The sequence below is a fragment of the Mesitornis unicolor genome, unplaced genomic scaffold (genome assembly GCF_000695765.1).
Source record: "Mesitornis unicolor isolate BGI_N332 unplaced genomic scaffold, ASM69576v1 scaffold18353, whole genome shotgun sequence".
Taxonomy (NCBI): domain Eukaryota; kingdom Metazoa; phylum Chordata; class Aves; order Mesitornithiformes; family Mesitornithidae; genus Mesitornis; species Mesitornis unicolor.
Window position 1 is genome coordinate 11151 of NW_010172772.1, and position 20788 is coordinate 31938.

General features: G+C 39.5%; 1 protein-coding gene across 1 annotated transcript; it reads right to left on the reverse strand.

The window, feature by feature from the left end:
* Positions 1–213: 213 nt before the first annotated feature.
* Positions 214–20396, reverse strand: DHX32 (DEAH (Asp-Glu-Ala-His) box polypeptide 32; the record flags this gene model as incomplete). Its single annotated transcript, XM_010180520.1, has 9 exons — positions 214–406; positions 1680–1861; positions 3399–3589; positions 4564–4713; positions 6372–6563; positions 16616–16774; positions 16893–16992; positions 18979–19211; positions 20372–20396. Coding segments are annotated over 9 exons (1425 nt in total), but the record flags the coding sequence as incomplete, so codon positions are not given.
* Between the last annotated feature and the right edge of the window lie 392 nt (positions 20397–20788).

Consider the following 20788-nt stretch of genomic DNA (forward strand, 5'->3'; position numbering starts at 1 on the left):
AACATATATAATACATATATAATTCATATATTTTTGTAACAAAACAATGCATGCAACCCCTTTTTTTAAGAAAAGTGTTTTTTGTATGTGTTTCTTCAGTTACATACGTTTATATCTAAAGTCCAAAATAATTACATGGGTTAAGATGGGAACATATATCGCACAAACTGGTTTTATTTATATTTGCCCAATATATGGTAGTCCAGCCTAAAGTCACTGAATAATACATCTTTGTTCAGTGGGAGTTTGGGGAAATGTTTCATTTTCCTTCTTGTCAGTGTTAGTTTTCTGTTCCTCCTGCGTGGTTGAAACAGGTGACAAGTGATTGATCGCTTCCTGCAGAATATCCTTGCTTTCACTGGGAGGAAGATTGCTAAAGTAATACTGAGGTACCAGCTCCACGAATCTGGTGAGGAAGTGAGACAAAACATGATTATTTTTTGAATTGGCCTTTGAAATGTTTGATTTCCAGGCTTGTACAAAAGACACCAGCTACGTGCTGGTGCATACAGCTACAAAGGTGGTATTTCAACTCAAAACCAAAACTCTCTGCAAGATGGAGTAGCAGTTTGTGCTTTGAGTAGACTTACACGTCAGGTGATCGTTGTTCAGTTCTCCATGCAGCAGATTGCATTAAATAGCAATTTTTCTGGATTTGGACATGTGGTTCAATAAAAGTATGAAAATTACTTTCGTATAAATAGAAAAGATGGGACAGTGAAATGTGTATTCTCAGTGTAAAGAGATTTTTGCAGAAGGAAGACAGTGAAATGTATATTCTCAGTGTAAAGAGATTTTTGCAGAAGGAAAACTCTGTAGTCTTTTCTTGAATCCATACAGGATTGATACGAGGTGATTTAACTGGTTGGGTACATAAAACATGTCGAGAAAAAGATTTCCTGGAAAATAGCTTTTCAGGAAACATGCATTTCCTAGATAACTAGATAAATCTATGAGCACACTGTGCTAACTCTTCCTTGATTTTTTTCCTGTATATTTTACCTTTTTAGAAACTTCTGCTGTCTGTAAGTTGTTTTTCCAGTGTATAACTGATTACAGTTACAGTGTCAGACATGGAGTGCTCAGTACCTGAAGAGATCAGCACACGAAAGGCTGCCTTAAATGGTGTTTTGTTTTGCATAAAAAGAGTAGTAAGGGCATGAGATCCCATTTCTTCTCCCTTTTCGTAGTTCTGGCCTCTAATGCAATGAGTGTTCTGAATGAAAATGAAGACATCAAGCAAAGCTACACACAGTGACAGAACAGTGCTGGCAACAAAGAAATAAAACGTAATCCACATATATTCTCTAGCGAATATAAAAGGAGTGAAAAACAACCATTTCTTCACCCTTCCAGTGATGGCAGTTCCTCTTGCGTGGCTGGGTATGAAGATTGTCCTTTTCTCTTAAGCCTGCTTTACTGAATTTTTCAATTATTTTTTGTAAACCAGCATCCCTGGGTAGAGTGAATCAGTTATGCTTGGAATATTTTCTCAGCAGAACCAGAAGATCCTTGTTTTTATGGCAGAGATAAAGGAAATTGAGATGATGACCGGAGTTGACTTCTCCAAGCGTTGCTCTCCACGTGCACACGCATCCTCACCCTGCCTGTGAGTTAAGTTAAAGCTTTTGTGGTAGAGGTAAGAGTGAAGAAAGAAACATTTATCAGTGTTAACTTACAGATCAGGTGATATCTCAGAGACGACTCTGATGGAATTGTCTTCTGCTAGGCTAAACTCGTGGAATAAAACCCACTCAGGAATCCTTCTGGTGTTAGAATATGATGAGGAGGGGTGAAGCTGGGCCACTTGTCTGTGTGTTAACATTAAGTAGTTACCTGAACCATCGACATCACGAGCAATCTAAAAAAAAATGCAAAGAGTTCTCCATTACCTAATTGAATGTGCAAGATGCATAAAACAGTGCCTATTATATTAAATCCAGGGGTTAAACTTGTATTCAGATACTTTCAACCGGAGAGCCTAAACCTCTTCCCAAAGTTGTGTGGAAGGCTAGGGCCTGGATACTAGGAAATGAGACTTAAAGAAAATGTTGATCTGTATATTTGAAGGGAAACTGTAACAAATGAGGGCAGGCTTACACTGTAAATATCTGAACTTGGCGGTGGGATTTGAAGGGTCTGTGTGGAAACAGATGGATTCTTAAAGAAATACAAGATTTTAAAATACAGTGTGTGGCCAGGCACTGCAAATGGTGTGGTTTGGAGGGGTCATTCTTGTTTTTAGGTGCAGCATAGTGAAGGTAAGCATGTTTTCAGGTGGGGATCAATTAATCTTGTTTCTGTTTACAATTAAAGTACTTCATTTGACTGAGATGAAGCAAGTTGTGTATTATAGATACCTAAACATATTCAACAAGTCAATTCTCTGTTTCTAGGGTATTTTCACAAAAAAAATCTTCAAAAAGGAAATGTAATATTCTCTCAAACGAGTTAAATGAGTTTTTTGAGGTTAAAGTGTTCTTTGAATGAAAGGCATATTGACAGTTTTCCTCTTGCAGTGAAGTGTGTGGACTTCGTGCTGTGAGAGCTGAACCCCAGAGGGAAGATTGGAATTGGCAGAGGTATTTGGCTGATACACTGTGGAAAAAATGGCTTTAATTCAGACAGAAAAGGACCTGGAGATGTTGGTGGACAGCAGATGCCCATGAGCCAGCAATGTGCCCTTGAGCCAAGAAGGCCAACGCCATCCTGGGCTGGATGAGAAGGGGTGGGTGTAGGGCAGAGAGGTTCTCCTGCCCCTCTGCTCTGCCCTGCTCACACCACAGCTGCAATCTTGTGTCCAGTGCTGGGCCCTCAGCTCAAGAAGGACAGGAACTGCTTGAAAGAGTCCAGCAGGGCCACAGAGATGCTGGAGGGAGTGGAGCATCTCCTGCTGAGGAGCGGCTGAGGGAGCTGGGGCTCTTGAGCTTGGAGCAGAGGAGCCTGAGGGGTGCCCTCATTCCTGGGGATCCATTTGGAAAGGGCAGTGTCAGGAGGAAGGAGCCAGGCTCTGCTCTGGGATGTCCAATGGCAGGACAAGGGGCAATGGTCCCAAGCTGGAGCACAGGAGGTTCAAGCTGAAGATGAGGCCAAAGTTTGTGAGTGTGAGGGTTCTGGAGCATGGCTCCGGCTGCCCAGAGAGGTTGTGGAGTCTCCTTGTGTGGAGACACCCAAAGCCCTGGCCGTGTTCCTGTGTGACTGCTCTGGTGATCCTGCTCTGGCAGGGGTTGCACTGGGGGAGCTTTCCAGGTCCCTTCCATCTCCTCATATTCTGTGATTGTGTGATTCTGTGATCTTTTCTGGTGATCAAAAGATATCCCTACCTAACTTAAGTTCTCTGGCAGCATTCTTTATAACTTAACAATGCAGTAAGAGGAAACCACAATATTTTTCCTTACGTGCATAAAGTAACCAGATAAGAGAGATTTCTTAATGCTTAGTGTATTTTCTTTTGATCCAAAGTCCGGTTTTGAAATGGGAAGTTCAGTACGCTTCATAATCTCAACTAGTTCGGCTCTGATAATTTCTGCCATCCTCAGTGCAGAACAGCTTAGAAAATAATCGCGACACCATTTCTCATTACTGCAGTCTGTGGAGGAAAGAACAGTATTTTGGCTTAAAGCAAAGTCTTACTTATAGGCACTATCCACAGATACTGCTCTGTAAAATTCTCTTTCATTGGTGCAATAGATTAAAAGCATTTTGGAGTAAGTAGCAGTGTCAGAGCTGTCCAAAATTCTGATAACAAGAACCCCACAGACAACTTGAGCTTGTAGATCTTGCTTGGAAAGTGAGAGGGCAATACTTGATATCTTTACTCTAGTTATATGGAGGTTTTGCTATATTTTTCTGAATAAAAACCTTCAAAATCCCTTCTTTGGTCTGTAAAAAGTAACATCTTCAAATAGAATGAGTAGCAACTCTTTATTTTCAGGCTTTCTGGATTCAGGCAGGGATATGGAACTGAAATCATTGTTTCAGTGCTGGTGATGATCCTGCATGGATCAGGTTCCCTTGGACCTCTTCAGCATTCAGCACAACTGAACACGAGCAGCCCTGTTGTCCTGTCCCAAGTTTTTATGTAGTATATGCAAATTGATCACTGTCTAAGTACTGGACTGAACTTTGCTGCTTTCATTGTTTTCCCTTAAACATTCCTTTTAGTTGACTGCAATCAGAAAAACACCAGAATTGTTGGGCGGCTGGGGGAATCAAGTCCCTTCTCAACTGTGTTTATGTTGTTTCACATCTTAAACCTGGATTATGTGCTCGTCCAGGAGGAAATACCTTTGTTTTTGAACAATGTCACTTCAAATGACAATAGTAATAGTGCTGATGCATCCTTGTTGGATAAGGTTAGATAACTTCCAATTAGTTAATATACTAAACTAATGGCTACTGTCTTAGGTTTCTCTTCTCTCTGCAAATTAGCAATTCTAGAAAGAATCGTTCACAGAGGGTTTATGAATGAAATGCCAACAACATTTGGGGGTTTTTGTTTTGGTTTTTTTTTTCCAAATGGGTTACAGTGTGGTTAATTTTGTCTGGTATGGCTACACTTACATTGGCTCGTGGTGTTTGCGCTGGCTTCCTTGAAGGCGTTGAAGACGTTGATAAGACTGAAGTGATCTCCTGCAGGGTGTGAGAATTTTCGCCAGCAAGTGAGAGCGATCTCTTCTGTCCCAGGAGGTGGGGGTAAGAAGCAGTTAGGAGCTTAGAAAGAAATCAAGCCAGTGGTTATTAAGACACGTAGGTGGATACACAAATAGTAACTCCGCTGATATTTTTATTGTTTTCCTTTCTCAGTTCTCTTTAATCTTCAGTACTGGATTGCTGCTGAAGAACTGAATCTATTGCATTCACTAAGGTTTATTTATACAGATGTTCTTTAAATTTCTTGTGTAGTCAATTTGTGCTTTAAACACAAGGTGAGAAGCTTTCTCCTAGACTGATACCAAAAATGCTTCATAATGGCATGATCCAGTTTATCCAGAATCCAAGCATATGGTTTCTTTAATACAGAAGGGAACTAAATCTATGGATGTAATGCCTTAATTTGCTCATATATGTTTATATTTGTGCCTTCCAGTGCATTTTACCTCTGTTGTGGTGCTGTGCTACATAACCGTGACTTGAGATGGCTGAGCTTTTTAAAAACTAAAATAAGCCTATTCTCAGTCATTTACATTTGTTATATGTACTTAAAAATTTTATCACCAGTATAGTCCCACTGTTAAAAATCAATTGAGCTTGAGCATAAAACTGAGTTGTTTGTAAGGAGAAGAACTAATGCAGCTTGGTGTTCTGTGGGTTTGTGTCCTTGCTGCCTAAGGCTCCTCAGCAATTTTTAGACCCAGGATATTCCCTGTGGACACAGCACAGTACTGGCCATGTCTAGACATGCTCTACAGGCAAGGTTAAGCTGTGACTTGAGCAGTAGAAAGCCTTCAAGAGTTGGTTCTGTACTAGGGTTATGCCATAAAATCAGTAGCATAGTGCTATGTGGTTAGGAGGCTGCTGTGGAGAGAAGTGAGACAGTGAAATACTGCTGTATAAATGCTATGTGAGCAGCACTCTTTAACACTGAGACCTGAAAGAAAGTAAGTCTGGCCCTGTCCTGCACTGTCTGGTGAGATCCTGAGAAGTTATTGTTGTTATTTGCTGTTTGAACTCTGCCTCCTCTCAGTTTTCCTGAAATCTTTGATTTTGTGCATCTTGGATGTATTCAGATTTCAGCAGCAGCTTTCACAGAACGAGTAAGTTTTAAGTATCTGGGGGTTAATGTGTTGGTTTGAAAGCTCTGTCACATCAAATGAAAGAAGTTCTGTAGTTAGCAACCTTCTAATATAAATGTTCTTGCTCCAGACTTCATGTATCCAGTCCTCGGGGCCAGCTGGTTTGTCTCACAGTGCCATAGAGGAGCAGAGTGATCCAGGACAGACTGGTATGGATACTGAAGGTTATGTTAGTTTTATAAGATATTTGAAGTGGAGAAACAGCATCACAAAGTAATTCTCTGTAGGTCAGCAGTTCAATATTGTTTATAATTAGAACTTCCCCTAATTTGCTGTAACAAATGTACATGAATATGAGATAAGAAAGTTCCTTTGGAAGGGATGTTCTGTGTCTGCCCTCTAACAAAAAGTTGGAAGCATGGAAATGAGGTGCTACTTATAAATTCATTACATGTGTTTCATTGCATGCTTAAAGTCAAGACTTAAGCACCCAAAAACATTGATTTACTTGAAATAAGCAGGATGTGAATAACAAAAGTTTGCCTTTGGGTTGCCCTTGCAAATAGACTTTGAAAAGACCCTATGTGGATTTGGTGGGTGGCACAAGCCATGCAGTAAGACATTATTTACAGGTACCTGTTACCATGGCTGCAATGGTGAGCATCTCATCAACACACTCAAATTCACACGAAGCCAGAATTGACTTTGACAGTTGTGGGTCCAGGGGAAATTCGGACATAATAATTCCAAATTCAGAAAGGTTTCCATCATTATCCAGGGCTGCGAGATAATCGAGATCTTCCAAAGCCTGCATCAGGCTTTCAGGAGCTAATAAAAAGGAAAGATAATTCGAATTATTGAGAATGACTACATATAAATGGATGTCTGACTTCTCATTGTAATATTTCTGTTGTTTATTTCCTGTGTGAAAATGATACAAGTCAGCCTCTATCATCTGACAATGAGTAAGAAGAAAAAGTAATACATGAGATGAACAGAACATTGTGGAGGAAGAAAGTAAGGGGTAACGATTACAGGGCTGCGAATAACTCTGTTGATGTTTTTTGTGTCAGAGCAGATTTTGCCAGAAGTCCAGAGGCAGTGCTGAATAGTGTATTGCACCCAGACTGTGTCAGAGACTCCTTCCACTATTGGCAATCTTCAGGTATATTTCTGTCTGCTTGTTTGCTCTTTTTAAAGAGGGGTGGTCACATCTGAGGGTTGCTGAGAGACACACAACAGCTCTGGGAAAGAGGATTGTAACCAAAAGACAAGCGTTTACAGAAGTAGTAGCTGTCTTAAAATTCTTGCAGGTATTTTTATTTCTCTTGGTTGCTTTTCTATAAAACTTATCATTATTTTTTACACAGTTTCTCGTGATGTCAGAAGACAAATGGGAACATCGTAAAAGAAAATGTCTCCCTAGCAATTGGCTGTACTTTCTCACTGCACAAAATTAAATGTTCAATTTTCCCTCGTTGTAGGTTGTAACTTCCTCACAGCCTCCATAGGTAGAAGTGAGAACAGTGAAGGAGAAATAATGAGTGAATATAGGAAAATAATTAGGAGACTGAGAGGCTAATTTGGGAAAAAAGGAGGAAATGAGTGCATTTGGGCCACACAGTGAACAGAGAGCATGAGTACAAGGTGGTTTGAAAGAGGCAAGCATGAAAGCAATCATGAGTTAGAGTTTAGGGTTTAAGATGGGGTTTGAGCAGTGAAAGCAGAGGAGAATGAAGAGTGAAGTGATGGGGTTTGTATCTCAGGTGTTAGATAATTGCAAGCAGAGACCTGCCAGGAGTGTTTGGTTGGGATGTTTGCCTCTGCATATGTTGAACACCAAGTCTTCAGGCTAAAGTGGTCCACATGTGCTTTTTCTGAAGGCTGCTGAAGTATCAACAGTTAATTCAGTTAATTATTCAATTAATTCACTTTTGATCAATGGCTGGAGCACCTCCACACGTCATGGGTGTACCTGCCTCTCTCATGGATGAGGGTGAATGAAATCAGCAACCCACAAGATTTGAAGGTACAGAAAATGGCTTATACATGCAGACACAAATGTGCCTTTTTCATCAGTTACCATTACATCTCCTCAGTTATTTCTCGATAGACCAAAAGGTGGCATTTGCAATAGCTCTTCTGAAGCTCTCAGCTGGATGGGACTAAAACAGTAAAGTAGTTTGACAAAGACTCTCCTTTCTCATTACATATCTTGCTGAATTTCTCCTTTACCATTTTTTCCCACTATTTTTCTTTTTGCTTTTCTGCATCTGAGGCAGTGGAAGACAGCAACAGCTTATGTACATCCTAGCCCTTTTACTATTACTGACTGCTTTTTCTTTTGCTAGATGGTGCCTGAAGAATGTGAGGCGTTATTCTGACTTTTTTTTTCAGATTTTGAAAAATTAAAAAGTTTTCTCAGTGCCACTTTGTTCTGCTGAAGGAATGGTGTGATGGATTCAGACCCTCGCAGCTGCAGTGATAAGAAAAGACATCTGAAAGGATTAAACAAATAGGTATTTAAAATGAGAACTTGAGAAGATCTGCAGGAAATTTGCTGTTGGTGAAAGTTGGTCCCTTTGGCAACAATAAGCATAGAAAAGTTTTATATGGTGACTACAGTTCTGGGGCTAGAGAGGGTGAACCTGAGAGCTGAGTAGAAGTTATCAGGCCAACACTCTCCAAAAAGTAGCTGCTAGAGCATGAAAGACACTGGTGGAAGTTTGGGAACTCTTGAAGCATGAAGGCTCTTTCCTCACGGCTGCTTTCAAAGGCAGATTTCTGTTCCAGGTCTTATTTTAATGGTCAATATCTTTTATGAGTGTCAGTTCATTTAAATTCATAACTGCTCTCCTGTCGCTGCAGCAACTTTCGCCTTACTCCAGTTTAAGACACTGCTTGATATTTTCTCTCTGTTTTATGGATAACAAGCTAAATTCTTAGTCCCGTTGAAGTTGGTGGCAAAAATTCCACTGCAGCAGGACTTGGCCTCATCCCCAGCACTGGGAAACTAAAGACTGCATATTAATATCAAAAAAATCTCTAAATAAACCATCCAAAACACAGCCAAGGCTACCCGCACAGGCAGGGTGTGTATTTGTTCTTGTATCTTCATTAGTAGATGACTGGAAAGAATTTATTGCTTGGATTCATTATGAATAGGAACCTGCAAGAAAATATTGAGTTTGGGTTTTTACTTCGTTGGCAGGGAATTGTTAGTTTGTTACCATCACTCTGTAATTAACTAATTATCATGAAGTAAGTGAAACATGGGAAGCAAGCAAGCACTTTCTGTTTTTAACCCTGTTCTGTTACTAATGTGTGAAGGGAAAAAACAGTTTATTAGTAGGGCAGAGAGGTTCTCCTGCCCCTCTGCTCTGCCCTGCTCACACCACAGCTGCAATCTTGTGTCCAGTGCTGGGCCCTCAGCTCAAGAAGGACAGGAACTGCTTGAAAGAGTCCAGCAGGGCCACAGAGATGCTGGAGGGAGTGGAGCATCTCCTGCTGAGGAGCGGCTGAGGGAGCTGGGGCTCTTGAGCTTGGAGCAGAGGAGACTGAGGGGTGCCCTCATTCCTGGGGATCAATTTGGAAAGGGCAGTGTCAGGAGGAAGGAGCCAGGCTCTGCTCTGGGATGGCCAATGCCAGGACAAGGGGCAATGGTCCCAAGCTGGAGCACAGGAGGTTCAAGCTGAAGATGAGGCCAAAGTTTGTGAGTGTGAGGGTTCTGGAGCATGGCCCAGGCTGCCCAGAGAGGTTGTGGAGTCTCCTTGTGTGGAGACACCCAAAGCCCTGGCCGTGTTCCTGTGTGACTGCTCTGGTGATCCTGCTGTGGCAGGGGTTGCACTGGGGGAGCTTTCCAGGTCCCTTCCAACCCCTCATATTCTGTGATTCTGTAATTGCCCTTATACGAGCTTTTACAGAACTTCTCCAGCATGTAAATGTGTTAGTGTTGTGCCTTCACTTAATTTTAAAACACTTACTATTAGTTTTCAGAGTAATTCTCTCAGGATTTTTTAAATTTGTGTTAAAATTCTGAACCTGTTTATTTCAGCATAAGGGTCCATCTCTCTGCCTGTACAACACGAGAGGTTTCTGTCTAGAGAGAACATTTGTTATTAGTCATATGAGGTTAAATGGGATAAAAGATGAGTCTCTGCAAAAGCTGAAGTACCTGAGAAGAAAATAGTTAAGGCATTAAAAGAGATGAAAAGTAAGAGCTGATGAAGAATAGGAGTCAGTGACAGGAAATAGATATCAGTGATTGAAAATACAGGGCGAGCAAGATGGTCATTCAGACACATAGTAATTACTAGGAAATCATGGAAAGCTAATTTCCAGAAATCAACAAAGTAGTTTGTGCTAGAACTGACAAAATATATGGTTATGTGGCAGCCAATTTCAGTCCCCTGATAGCATTGGTAATTTGCATTTTTATGCCCTAGAGTTCGTTGCCTTGAGATTTATAAGCACAAATTACTTCGCTATTTTGCTCTGAGCATTACAAAAACAAGAAAAGGAAAAAGAAGACTCGTGGAGTTTTACTACATTAGAAAGGACAAGATGCTCAAGGTAGATTAAGCAGGTAAAGGAACAGTAAGAAAATAAATAGGGTTTTCGGATACAGGTCTGCATTTTGAGGCACAAACTCAATAAAAAGCCGTTGTAAGAACAACGAGTGCTCATTTGAGAGTTCTTTATGGTATGGTTCCTATTTAAATAAAAGCTACGATAAAACAAAAGCAATATAAACGTTTAGATGTGGAAAGCTCTTTTAAAGACAGAAATCTGCATTGTCTTATAGTGATTTCCAGCAAGCATCGTTATTTTTAGGGCTGCTTGCCAAGGCGACCATGGCTGCCATTGAGGTCCACGTCGAGGCTCATCCACTTCTTCCACAGGAGCAAAGTCAAAAAGAAGCTCTCAAGGTGTGCCCTGTGCTGTCAATGACAACCTGACACATCCCCAGAAGTTTAAAAGGTATTTTCTTATCTGATAATTCCTTTCTCTTCCCTATGCTCTCTGGATGCGTAAGACTGCGTTGCTCTGGATTTGTCTTGGGAAACCTGGCTGGTTTTACATAAATACAGATCCTACTCTTGATCATACTTAGGCTTAGTAATGAAAATATGTAAATAAATGTTATTAGCACTGAAATAATTTGTCTGAGGGTTTCAAATTGACTTCAGGTGGCATTCTTCATTTCACAGATTTCTGTGACTCTGACATGAACAGAGTAGGTTATGTTGCTAAAGGTGGCTGCACCTTTAATCTTTTCAGTATCATATCCTACATGGCTGAAATTGAAGCACTTAATGTGTAATGAAATAAATACTGAAGTATTGTTCGTGTTGCATAAGAAAGCAAGTGATTTAGCAGTTTGCCCAGAATTCTGTAATAAATTAATTTCCTGGTCATTAACAGTCCATTTAGCTGCCCTATGGTGCTTATCTGGAGGATCTACAGGTCTTGTGTTCTGGTCTCCTGCTTTGTGAAGATTTTGACTACATGAAATACCTGCTTTTTGATAGGTCTTTTTTTTCCATAGGAATAACGGTTATAAAGTTAGAGCTGACATGAATGTCAGGTGAAGGGATGTTGTCTTTAAAGAGCTGATTCCCTGCCTGGCAAACCACGAACTTAACAGCCTGAAGAACTGCCAAAGTAATTACTGCAGGGAGAATAATTTGGGGGAGTGGTGTTTCCTCTTATTGTTTTTTAACATTGCTCCTTGGATAGCAAACTGAAGATACGGAGAAATCCAATGCCAAGTTTTCTTTAAATTATGCAAAGGTTTTTCTTCTGCAAGGACGAGCTTCTGTGTGCAGGTTTCATCTGGGTTCTCTTTTCCCCCTCTAACTTATGAGATAGGATTTTCTTCTTTTATTATTTGCCATGCTCCAATGCTACCAATTCTAGAACTATGATGTTGAAACAATAGTTCTAATTGATAATTAAAAATTACTTTCCCAAACTCATGCTTCTTATTCTTTCCATTCTTTCCATTTTTGGGATGCCCCTTTAGATAGCAGCTCCCTATTTGAAGCAATTTTCTACATGCAGTGTGGCATGTGCTCGGTTATTGGGCTCTGTTTACTGCCCTGACACCCATTCCTGATACCTCTTGTCCCATGGATATGGCCCTTACCTCCTCTGATTCCTCTTATGCTTTTCCACTCATTTGTGCAGTACAGAATATGAAATATGTGGCCATGTCTGTGCTGTGAGAAAGCTTTTCATTAGGTGATGTATAATACTGTTTAACCGATGAAATTCAGAAATGAAAACATCAAAGAATCAATAAGGAAACTGAAAATAATAAATCTGCCATGAAGTGATCTCTGTTAAGCAGACCTTGCATGGCACATTGAGTTTCCCTCTTTGACAGTCTGTTCCTAATGAAAAAAATATGCAGACAGATTTTGTTTCTGAAACAGTTTGAAATTCTATGCATTTATGCAACTCTTGCTATTATGGATATTGTAGAAATACATCCTCAGTAGGGTTATAATAGTGTAGCTCTCAGCTGTCATGGTATCCATGACCATCAACAAATATTTCGGTCTGAAAATTGTTTATGGCCACTCTGCATGAATGAGGAATCTGCAAACTGCTTTCACCTTGAATTCTGATAGAAATTTTACATGGCTTCATCTTCATACCAATTTGCATAGTTTAAATAAGGATTTTCTAGTGATTTACAGAAATACATCATGTCACTGCAACCTATGGAAAAAGGAGTTCTTTTATCCCATTATACAACACAGTAAAGATCTAGCTGATTAACCGATAAAAATCTCAAGACATCCCTATTGCAGTGGCACAGGAATTCAGGTAATGCACTTCAGAACTGCAGTGCCAAATACATTTTCATATGGCTCATGAATCCTAAAAAAGCTGCATTTGCTCATCTCGATTATAGTGTGAATTAAGTGCAGCAGCTGTAAGGCTGACATGTTTTGTTGCTTTCATAATGCAGTAATGAGTCAGAGTTAATCCAGGCTTTTATTTGTCCTCAAAGAGCAGCAGAAAAAAAACACGAACCAAAACCTTGTGCCCATTGTTGTTGAGCAGAAATAAAATGTTTTACTGATGTAATTTTTGTTGCTTTACCTATCTGCTGTATGCTCTCTACTTCATCTAGAGGGAACAGACTGGGAAATACTTGTATTTCACAGAATCACACCAAATCACAGAATGTGAGGAGTTGGAAGGGACCTGCAAAGCTCCCCCAGTGCAACCCCTGCCACAGCAGGATCACCAGAGCAGTCACACAGGAACACGGCCAGGGCTTTGGGTGTCTCCACACAAGGAGACTCCACAACCTCTCTGGGCAGCCTGGGCCATGCTCCATAACCCTCACACTCACAAACTTTGGCCTCATCTTCAGCTTGAACCTCCTGTGCTCCAGCTTGGGACCATTGCCCCTTGTCCTGCCATTGGCCATCCCAGAGCAGAGCCTGGCTCCTTCCTCTTGACACTGCCCTTCCCAAATGGATCCCCAGGAATGAGGGCACCCCTCAGTCTCCTCTGCTCCAAGCTCAAGAGCCCCAGCTCCCTCAGCAGGAGATGCTCCACTCTCTCCATCATCTAATCATCACAGGAAAGCCTACAGCATGTGGGAGATGCTCAGTGTGTTTACTCCCTTTACTCAAGGAGAAATCAGATCCAAGAAGGTGAAGAAATGTGGAATAGTCGAGCCCAGGACAAATTGTGCTGGGGAGAAATAGAAAGGCTATTTGTGTTTTTAGTATCTGTTGCCTCAGCAGCACTCAATGTGGTCAAGTCAGATGAGAGCTTATGGCTGCTGTCATGTCTTTCTCTTTGCATGTTTGTGGGTTTTGGGAGATCCAGTTGGGTTTTTTTGCCATGTTTGGTGGAGGGTGATCACTGCTTGTTTTGTGGGCTTTGTTGCTCATCTTTTTCACTTAGCTTTGTGCACCATCTCAGAGATCCCTCTTCCTCTTCCTCCACCTTCTTCATCACTTCAAGTTACAGAAGGTTTATGCAACTAAACTGACTGCAGCAAAGATAATGAAACCTTTCTGAAAAGGTAAAACCTCTCACTTAGGAGAGGATGCTCTCCATCTCTGATAGCTCTTTTTTCTTGCCTCCTTTGCAGTGCATAGAATCACAAAGTCATCAACTCATTAAGGTTCGAAAAGACCTCTAAGATCATCAAGTCCAACTGTCAACCCAACCCACCATGCCCACTAAACCATGTCTTGATATGCCACATCTACACTTTTTTGAACACAATAATCCAGAAAGGTGTAACATCTACTTGATGTTATGGCTAGCAGTCAAAAAGCTTCAGGGCTGCCCTTTAACTGGGTACCAGAGGTATCTGGAGTTGGACACCGAGGACTCCATGGTGTAACTTTAGAGTCAGTCTTAGCTTCTGCTGGAAGATGTCGTGCGTCTTTAGCCACTGGAGAGTGGTGCGGCTTTGCGTGTGCACAACAGGTTGGGGCTGTCAGCACAAAATGAGCTTTCACAGGCTAAGATCATTGACCCAAAGCTTTCAGGAGGTTGAAGGGCCCAAAATAAGGTTTTATGTGCTTGAAAGCTTGACATCTGTTTTGAGTTTTGACAATTGCTCTAATTAAATGACTAAGTCCCCTTACAAATTTGCTTACTTCAGTATTCCTGTTTCTTTGAGACAAATGTATTTCAGCCCAGGTATTTCACACTGTCTGTATTCTGGTAGTGTGAGCTTTATGGTCATCTCTGGAGAACTGTGGTCGGGATGTAACTTAAGTGTTAGTAGGAAAGAGATTCGTTGCCCGCTCAGAAATGGGAAAAGGAAAGCCCTAAGGCAACGAAAGCCTACATGTGATCTATCTTAGGATAAAGGAAGAGTTGTACTGGACAATTAAAGCAACGTTTCAAATGTTTAATTATGTGGGGCCTTAGGATGGGAAGGAAACCAGGAAATTGTGCAGACTTTCTCATCTCCTTGCAGTGGACTCCCTCCAGCGTTTGGGGGATTTTTTGCTTTGTTCAAACACTTTGTTGGACATTCCTCGCACTGTTTCAGTAATTCCTCAAACTTTTCAATACCTTGACCTTGCACTCTTGATCTAGTTAGCAAAAGCTTTTGTATTTGATGTCCATCCAAGTAAAGCCGATGCATGCATCAAACGCCTTTATGATTTTGTACACATCAGCAAGATGCTTTCTTCGGCCGCATTATCTCAAAAATCCAGACAAAACTTAGAATTCCTGCGTCTGTGAAATGCTTCAATGCCTCTAGCATTTCATCCCCCATGAATACCAACTGTCCCTGTTGTGCTTTTAAATCCAAAAATCCCGAATGCTTTTGCTAATGTAACTTTACTAATTCATTCTACAGTTCGAGCACATCTTTCTTCATATCCAGTAAAAGCACTGATTTATTTTAGAGTAAGTTTTTTAGTAAAATACTTTCTAAATTTGAGTGGAAGCCAATGGTACCCCTTAACCATTTTCCATGAAGGTCTCCTAGACTCAGCACAGGAGGTGACACTCACAAGGCCAAAATACTCCAATTCTCATGAGTTTTGAATTAGTTACCATGCAGACTGGCAACGTTTTTTCACATTTCTTTTAGGCGTGTTTCTGCTAAACAGGCAGAAAAGGGAAAAGTAGAATAAATTCTGCTTAAAAATTCCGCTTACAATCTATCACAACATCCAACAGTGGGACTTAAAGTTTATTACTACTTAATTAAGATGCACAATATGTAGAAGAGAAGCAGTATTTCTAATTTCATCTATGTGCATGAGGAAAGGGAGGATAATGTAAGGATTCTTCCTGTTTGCACTGGAAAATGATCATAAATAGGCCACGTGATCCCCAAACCAATGAAATCAGTATTATTTCCCTCACTTTAACCGGTTTCAAATCAACAGCAGAATTTGCAGTGGTCCTTGGGTTTTGTGGTAGGTCAGAACAGAGAATATCCTTCTATAGAAAAAGCCCTAAAATAAGAAGTCAGAAAAATAACTTCAAAAAAGCAACCACTTCCTTCACACTCTCACCTCAAAATTCAGAGTGTTCCCTGTCTGGTGTTGAAAGTTTATTTGGGTTTATTTTATAAATAATATTGTCCTTAAGTAACAGCTTATTGTAAATTTGAGATGGGAGATGCTGGAGGATAATAAGCAAGGTGATTTCCTCCAAATATATCTCCCGGGTAACGACAGCAGTTTATTTGGGTTGTAAACTTTTGATTAAAGGAATATATTTTGTTAGATGTCTGTACAATGCCTTGTACAATGGGCACACATTTTCTTTGTGGGTTCCAGGAAAATATGAAGCCTAGATGAGAAGATACTTGGAATATTGATTTTTTGTTTGTTTTTCATTCCAATTCCATTCAGACACTTTCTGATCTTTTTCAGAGCAAACAGGGCATACCTGGTACCGTTTTTCTAAGAGCAGCTATTGCGTTGTGAACTGTTCTAGCAGGTAAGTGGGAAAAACAATGCCAGTATTATTACAAGTACTTTAATAAAAAGCAATACTGCGAATAACAGAGAAAAATTAGTCTTTAAATAACTTCAAAGAATAATAACCATAGAGTCATTGAATCATTAAGGTTGGAAAAGACATCTAACATCATCCAGTCCAACCGTCAACCCAGCCCCACCATGGCCACTAAACCATGTCCCCAGGTGCCACATCCAGGCGCTTCTTGAACCCCTCCAGGGATGGGGACTCCACCACTGCCCTGGGCAGCCCCTGCCACTGCTTGACCACTCTTGCAGTCAAGAAATTTTTCCTAATATCGAACCTAACCCTTCCCTGGCACAACTTGAGGCCATTTCCTCTCGTCCTATTGGTAATAATAAAATACAAAAGTAATAAAACATGGAAAGTTGGTGCATCATCATTACCTGGCCTGCTTATGAAGTCACAGTTTCCTAAGCCTGCTATATCCATCCTCTTCAGGAAGAGAACCATGCTGGTTAGGTTTGACTCCTGTATTTTGGCTGGTAGATGTGGTTTCATTTCTTTGTATGTAAATTCCTCGGGATACATGCAGAAGAGTTTTCCTGGAAGAGATTTCAGGAAAATTACCTTTTTTTTTTTTAATTTTTGTTTTTGCATTGCTGCATTGATTCTATTAAGAATTTGAGCTAAGGAATTTGAATTTTGAGCTAATAATTCTACCTGATGAAGACATGCCCAGAATTTGTTTATGCATCTCTGCTTGACTTTTGCTGATAGGCTGCGTTATAAGAGAGTCTGCTCTGATTCTAGGATTGTACACCTTTAAATGAAAGAGATATTAAGCATCAGATAAGTAAGTGAAGACTACAGAAATATTAATGGTCTGCATTGAAATTTTTGTCTGGGTCATTTTACAGAAAGTGTAGTAACAATTTCATTTCTTTTTATACTGTGCATTTCACCAGCTTGGAAATGAGAGCAGTCAGCACTTTGATAAATGGACAGACACTTACGTTTTGCAATAACTCTCTAAGTATACTCTAAGATAAATGTCTTCTTCTGAAGAAATGCACCTTACTAAAGCACAAAATGTATTATGGTATCATCAAGAAAAGCATCAAATAAGATTATTTATTTCTTCCAATGACAGAATCCCAACATTGTCTGATAACATTTTGTTCCATAACTCCAGATTTTTGTTTTAATGCTGAAATCTGTCAGTTCAGGACAGGAGACAAAGACTGTAACAAGGATGCATAATTCCCTGTTTTATTTTTTTTCTTAATTGTACTTTATTTTGATTAAATTTAAGAGCTGATTCAGTCACTGTTCTGACCACAAGATGATGTCCATAAGCTTCTGTAGTATATGGCAAGATGTATAATGTAAGGATAAGGCAGCTTTCTGGTCATATCGTCTGAATTGACTTTGCTTTACGCAGGGTTTTAATTTAAAAAGCTAAAATGTTCTTCAATGCAGGAGACAAATTCCTTTTCCTTTATTTATTATAATAAAACTTATTATATAACTCAACTGCAAGACTTACACGGGATTTTTTTCTGCACAAAACTTTGCCTCTTCCCTCTACGTTCAACTGACTTTCAGCCATATGGTTTGAATGGGAATTTGAACTGCTGAGAAATTAATATTGGAGGACTAAACTTCCTAAGCTGATATGACTAAGTAATTGAATTAAAGGGTAAAAATTGTGTAACTGATGGAGGTGATTTGATGGCTGTCAAGACGCTGTTGAAACTGATTTGTTCCCATCACTTTGCATTTCTGATTCACAGAAATCTGGAAGCGCTGAATTTTACTTTGGGCTTCAGATTACCATGGAGGTGAGATTCATTTCCATCATCCAAGACAACTGGAGTTTCAGAAATATGTTGAGTTATGCATGGCCTAATTGAAAACTGCTTGTTATTGGTGGTTCCCAAGATTTTGCCTGAATTATTCTCAAGGCTAATCACAATTAATGATCCCCAATCCAAAATTTTAAGAATGCTTAGCCTCAGTTTTGGTGATTCAATTCTGGATTATATAAAGAAACTGTATTATATGGTATTATATACAGACATGTGTTTGGAGCTGCACTAGTCCTTCCCAGGATGGGGTGGAAAGCAAGAACTGAGGATATACTTAAAATGAACTGTAATAGGTCAAAGATTAATTTGATAAACTGCAGCATTTTGAGGGACTTGGATGGAAGCACATATCCATAGGGAGCACCAGCAGCTTTAAAAAGAGGTGATCCCCTGTGTGAGCATCCTTTGGTGTTGTACAACCTGTGACACTACACTGAATAGGAAGCTGTTAAACAAGGGATGAGGTTTATCTGTTAAACCAGGTAATCTGCCAGTAGGCAGCCAAGAACCGATTGTATTTCACTCTATCTACAAGGTATTGAAGGGATAGTTTTGATGGATGGGTCAAAACAAAGGTAAGATATGGTTTGCAAATGAAGCGTCATTGCTTTGGTGCCCAAATAAGTGGCAGTTTCAGCAGGGAGTGTTAATCTGGTTTTAGAAACTGGAAGATGTTGTTTTCTGACTGAATTTCGGAAGGGATTGTGTTTTCTTGCTTGCTTTTTGCATGAGATGTCCATGAAAGTTATTTAAAGGTTGTTATTTTGAATGTTAAATTTACTATAGAATCTGACTTGTGAAAAAATAGACAAATATTTGATATTTTAGAAACCATTTGCATCAATCTATCAGCTGCACATTTCCCTTTGCCCCGCCCTGAAAAAGACTCATGCATAGTTAATTTTTGTCATCTACAGATTTTGGTTAACTTTACTAACCTTTCTCCTTTCAACACCGACATCAATGACAAAGGTTACGTTTTTAATCCAAATCAACGATTCTCCAAAGCTTGTGGTGAGTAGCACTTTTCTTCTGTATTTTTTGCAGCATTTCTGTTTGCCTTGATTTGGTTTGGGAATTAGGTCTTGTTTTGTGGGGTATAAAGGAACTGGGATGAGTTCTCCGAGGTCAGGATTGAAATTAGGCTGTTCCTGTCTGATCATTTGGTAAGCTTTTTCAATTTCCTGCAATCAGGGGAAAGATATTATCATTACTATTACTATTATTATTGTCATCATCATCATCATCATCTTCATCATCATTATCATCATCATCATCATGAGTATGACAAACAAATATCAATACTTAATTTTAAAGCAACTTCTTTATTCTAAAATTAACTTTAACTATGTATCAAACTATAACAACATTTAGGTCTTCCATGATTAATAATTAAAGTTAAAAAAGGGAACAGGACTATGAATGAGAATTTACCGACTGTGTTTCCTATCTATAGACCAGGAAAAAGCTGAGCTATGTTGTGAAATGTCTTTTTCTCCTCTGCAATTTTCAAAATAGTCTTCTCTCACCTTAACCATATCCAACCTCTAGGGGAAGACAGATGTGCAAAAATATAGTATAGGAATAGCAAGAAATTATGAAACACTCACTGTACTTTATGTATATAGGGCATGTAGGATGTGTCCACATCAGTCATTTAGTGCCAGAATTCGGTGCTCATTTGTTGTGTGTAGGGCTAGTAATGCTGGAGCAGACTCAGGTGCCCCACTGATGTACCCAAAAAGTTTTCTTTTCCCCCTAATGATTAGAAACTCTATGCAGACCTAATAAAGTCATTCAAATGTCCCTAAGCTGTGTAAATGGAACATCACCCTTAAAAAAACTCCGCCAATTCAGAGGTCAACTATAAATTGTAAAAGGTATTTTTGTCTTTTTTAAAAAAATATGAAATAATTTGTGAATTATTTTTTAAGGTGTACAAAAATCATTCATAGCCTTGTTTCATTTGAAAGGATTTTTTTAAAAAGCATTTTTATTAGCAAACATTTTTCAAAATTGAAAACCCAGACTGAGTTTCTATTTGGGAGTGACACTGCATTCAGAGTAGTTACTGGCTGAAAGTATTCTGTAAAAGTTCTTATAAAGATATGACAGTGGCATCTAATAGCAAGGCTGGCACCAAGACAACAGATAAGTCTTAATGTTCTTAGTTTATTCATTTTTTGTTCTGTTCAAAAGACAGCTGAGTGCTAGGGAAGAGCGAGCCATTAGCAATATGAAACTTTAAATCACAGTTAAGCAAGAGTGCATGGGATGTGAACTGTGTGGTAACAGGTTGTAATGAGTGTTTTGTTCATCGTGAGAGAAAACACTGAGTAATCTCTTCTTGGCAAGAAAGAAATTATTATTTTAGTATTGTTCAGGACTTGCCCATCAAAAAGAATTAAGCAGAAATAAAACTTTCTTCCCGGTCCTTTGAAATGGAAAGATGATGTGTTTTCTCTCTAACATTACCTGTTGTAAATATGGGAACTGATACAGAGGATTCATTACTTCATCATTTGTAAGATTTCTGTCTATAAAGTTTATAACTGATTATTAGCATTATTAAAAGTGTTACACATCCATCCCTTTTTGCAGTGAAAAGCAGTACTACCTGGGTAGCTTATGGTAATCTAACTTTGCTTGTGAAAAGTCATTATCTCCTGGAGCTACTGGGGTGGATTTGTTGTTCTAGAGCAGATTCAGTGATACAAAGTGGAAGGTTGAAGATCATTGTCTGGAAAT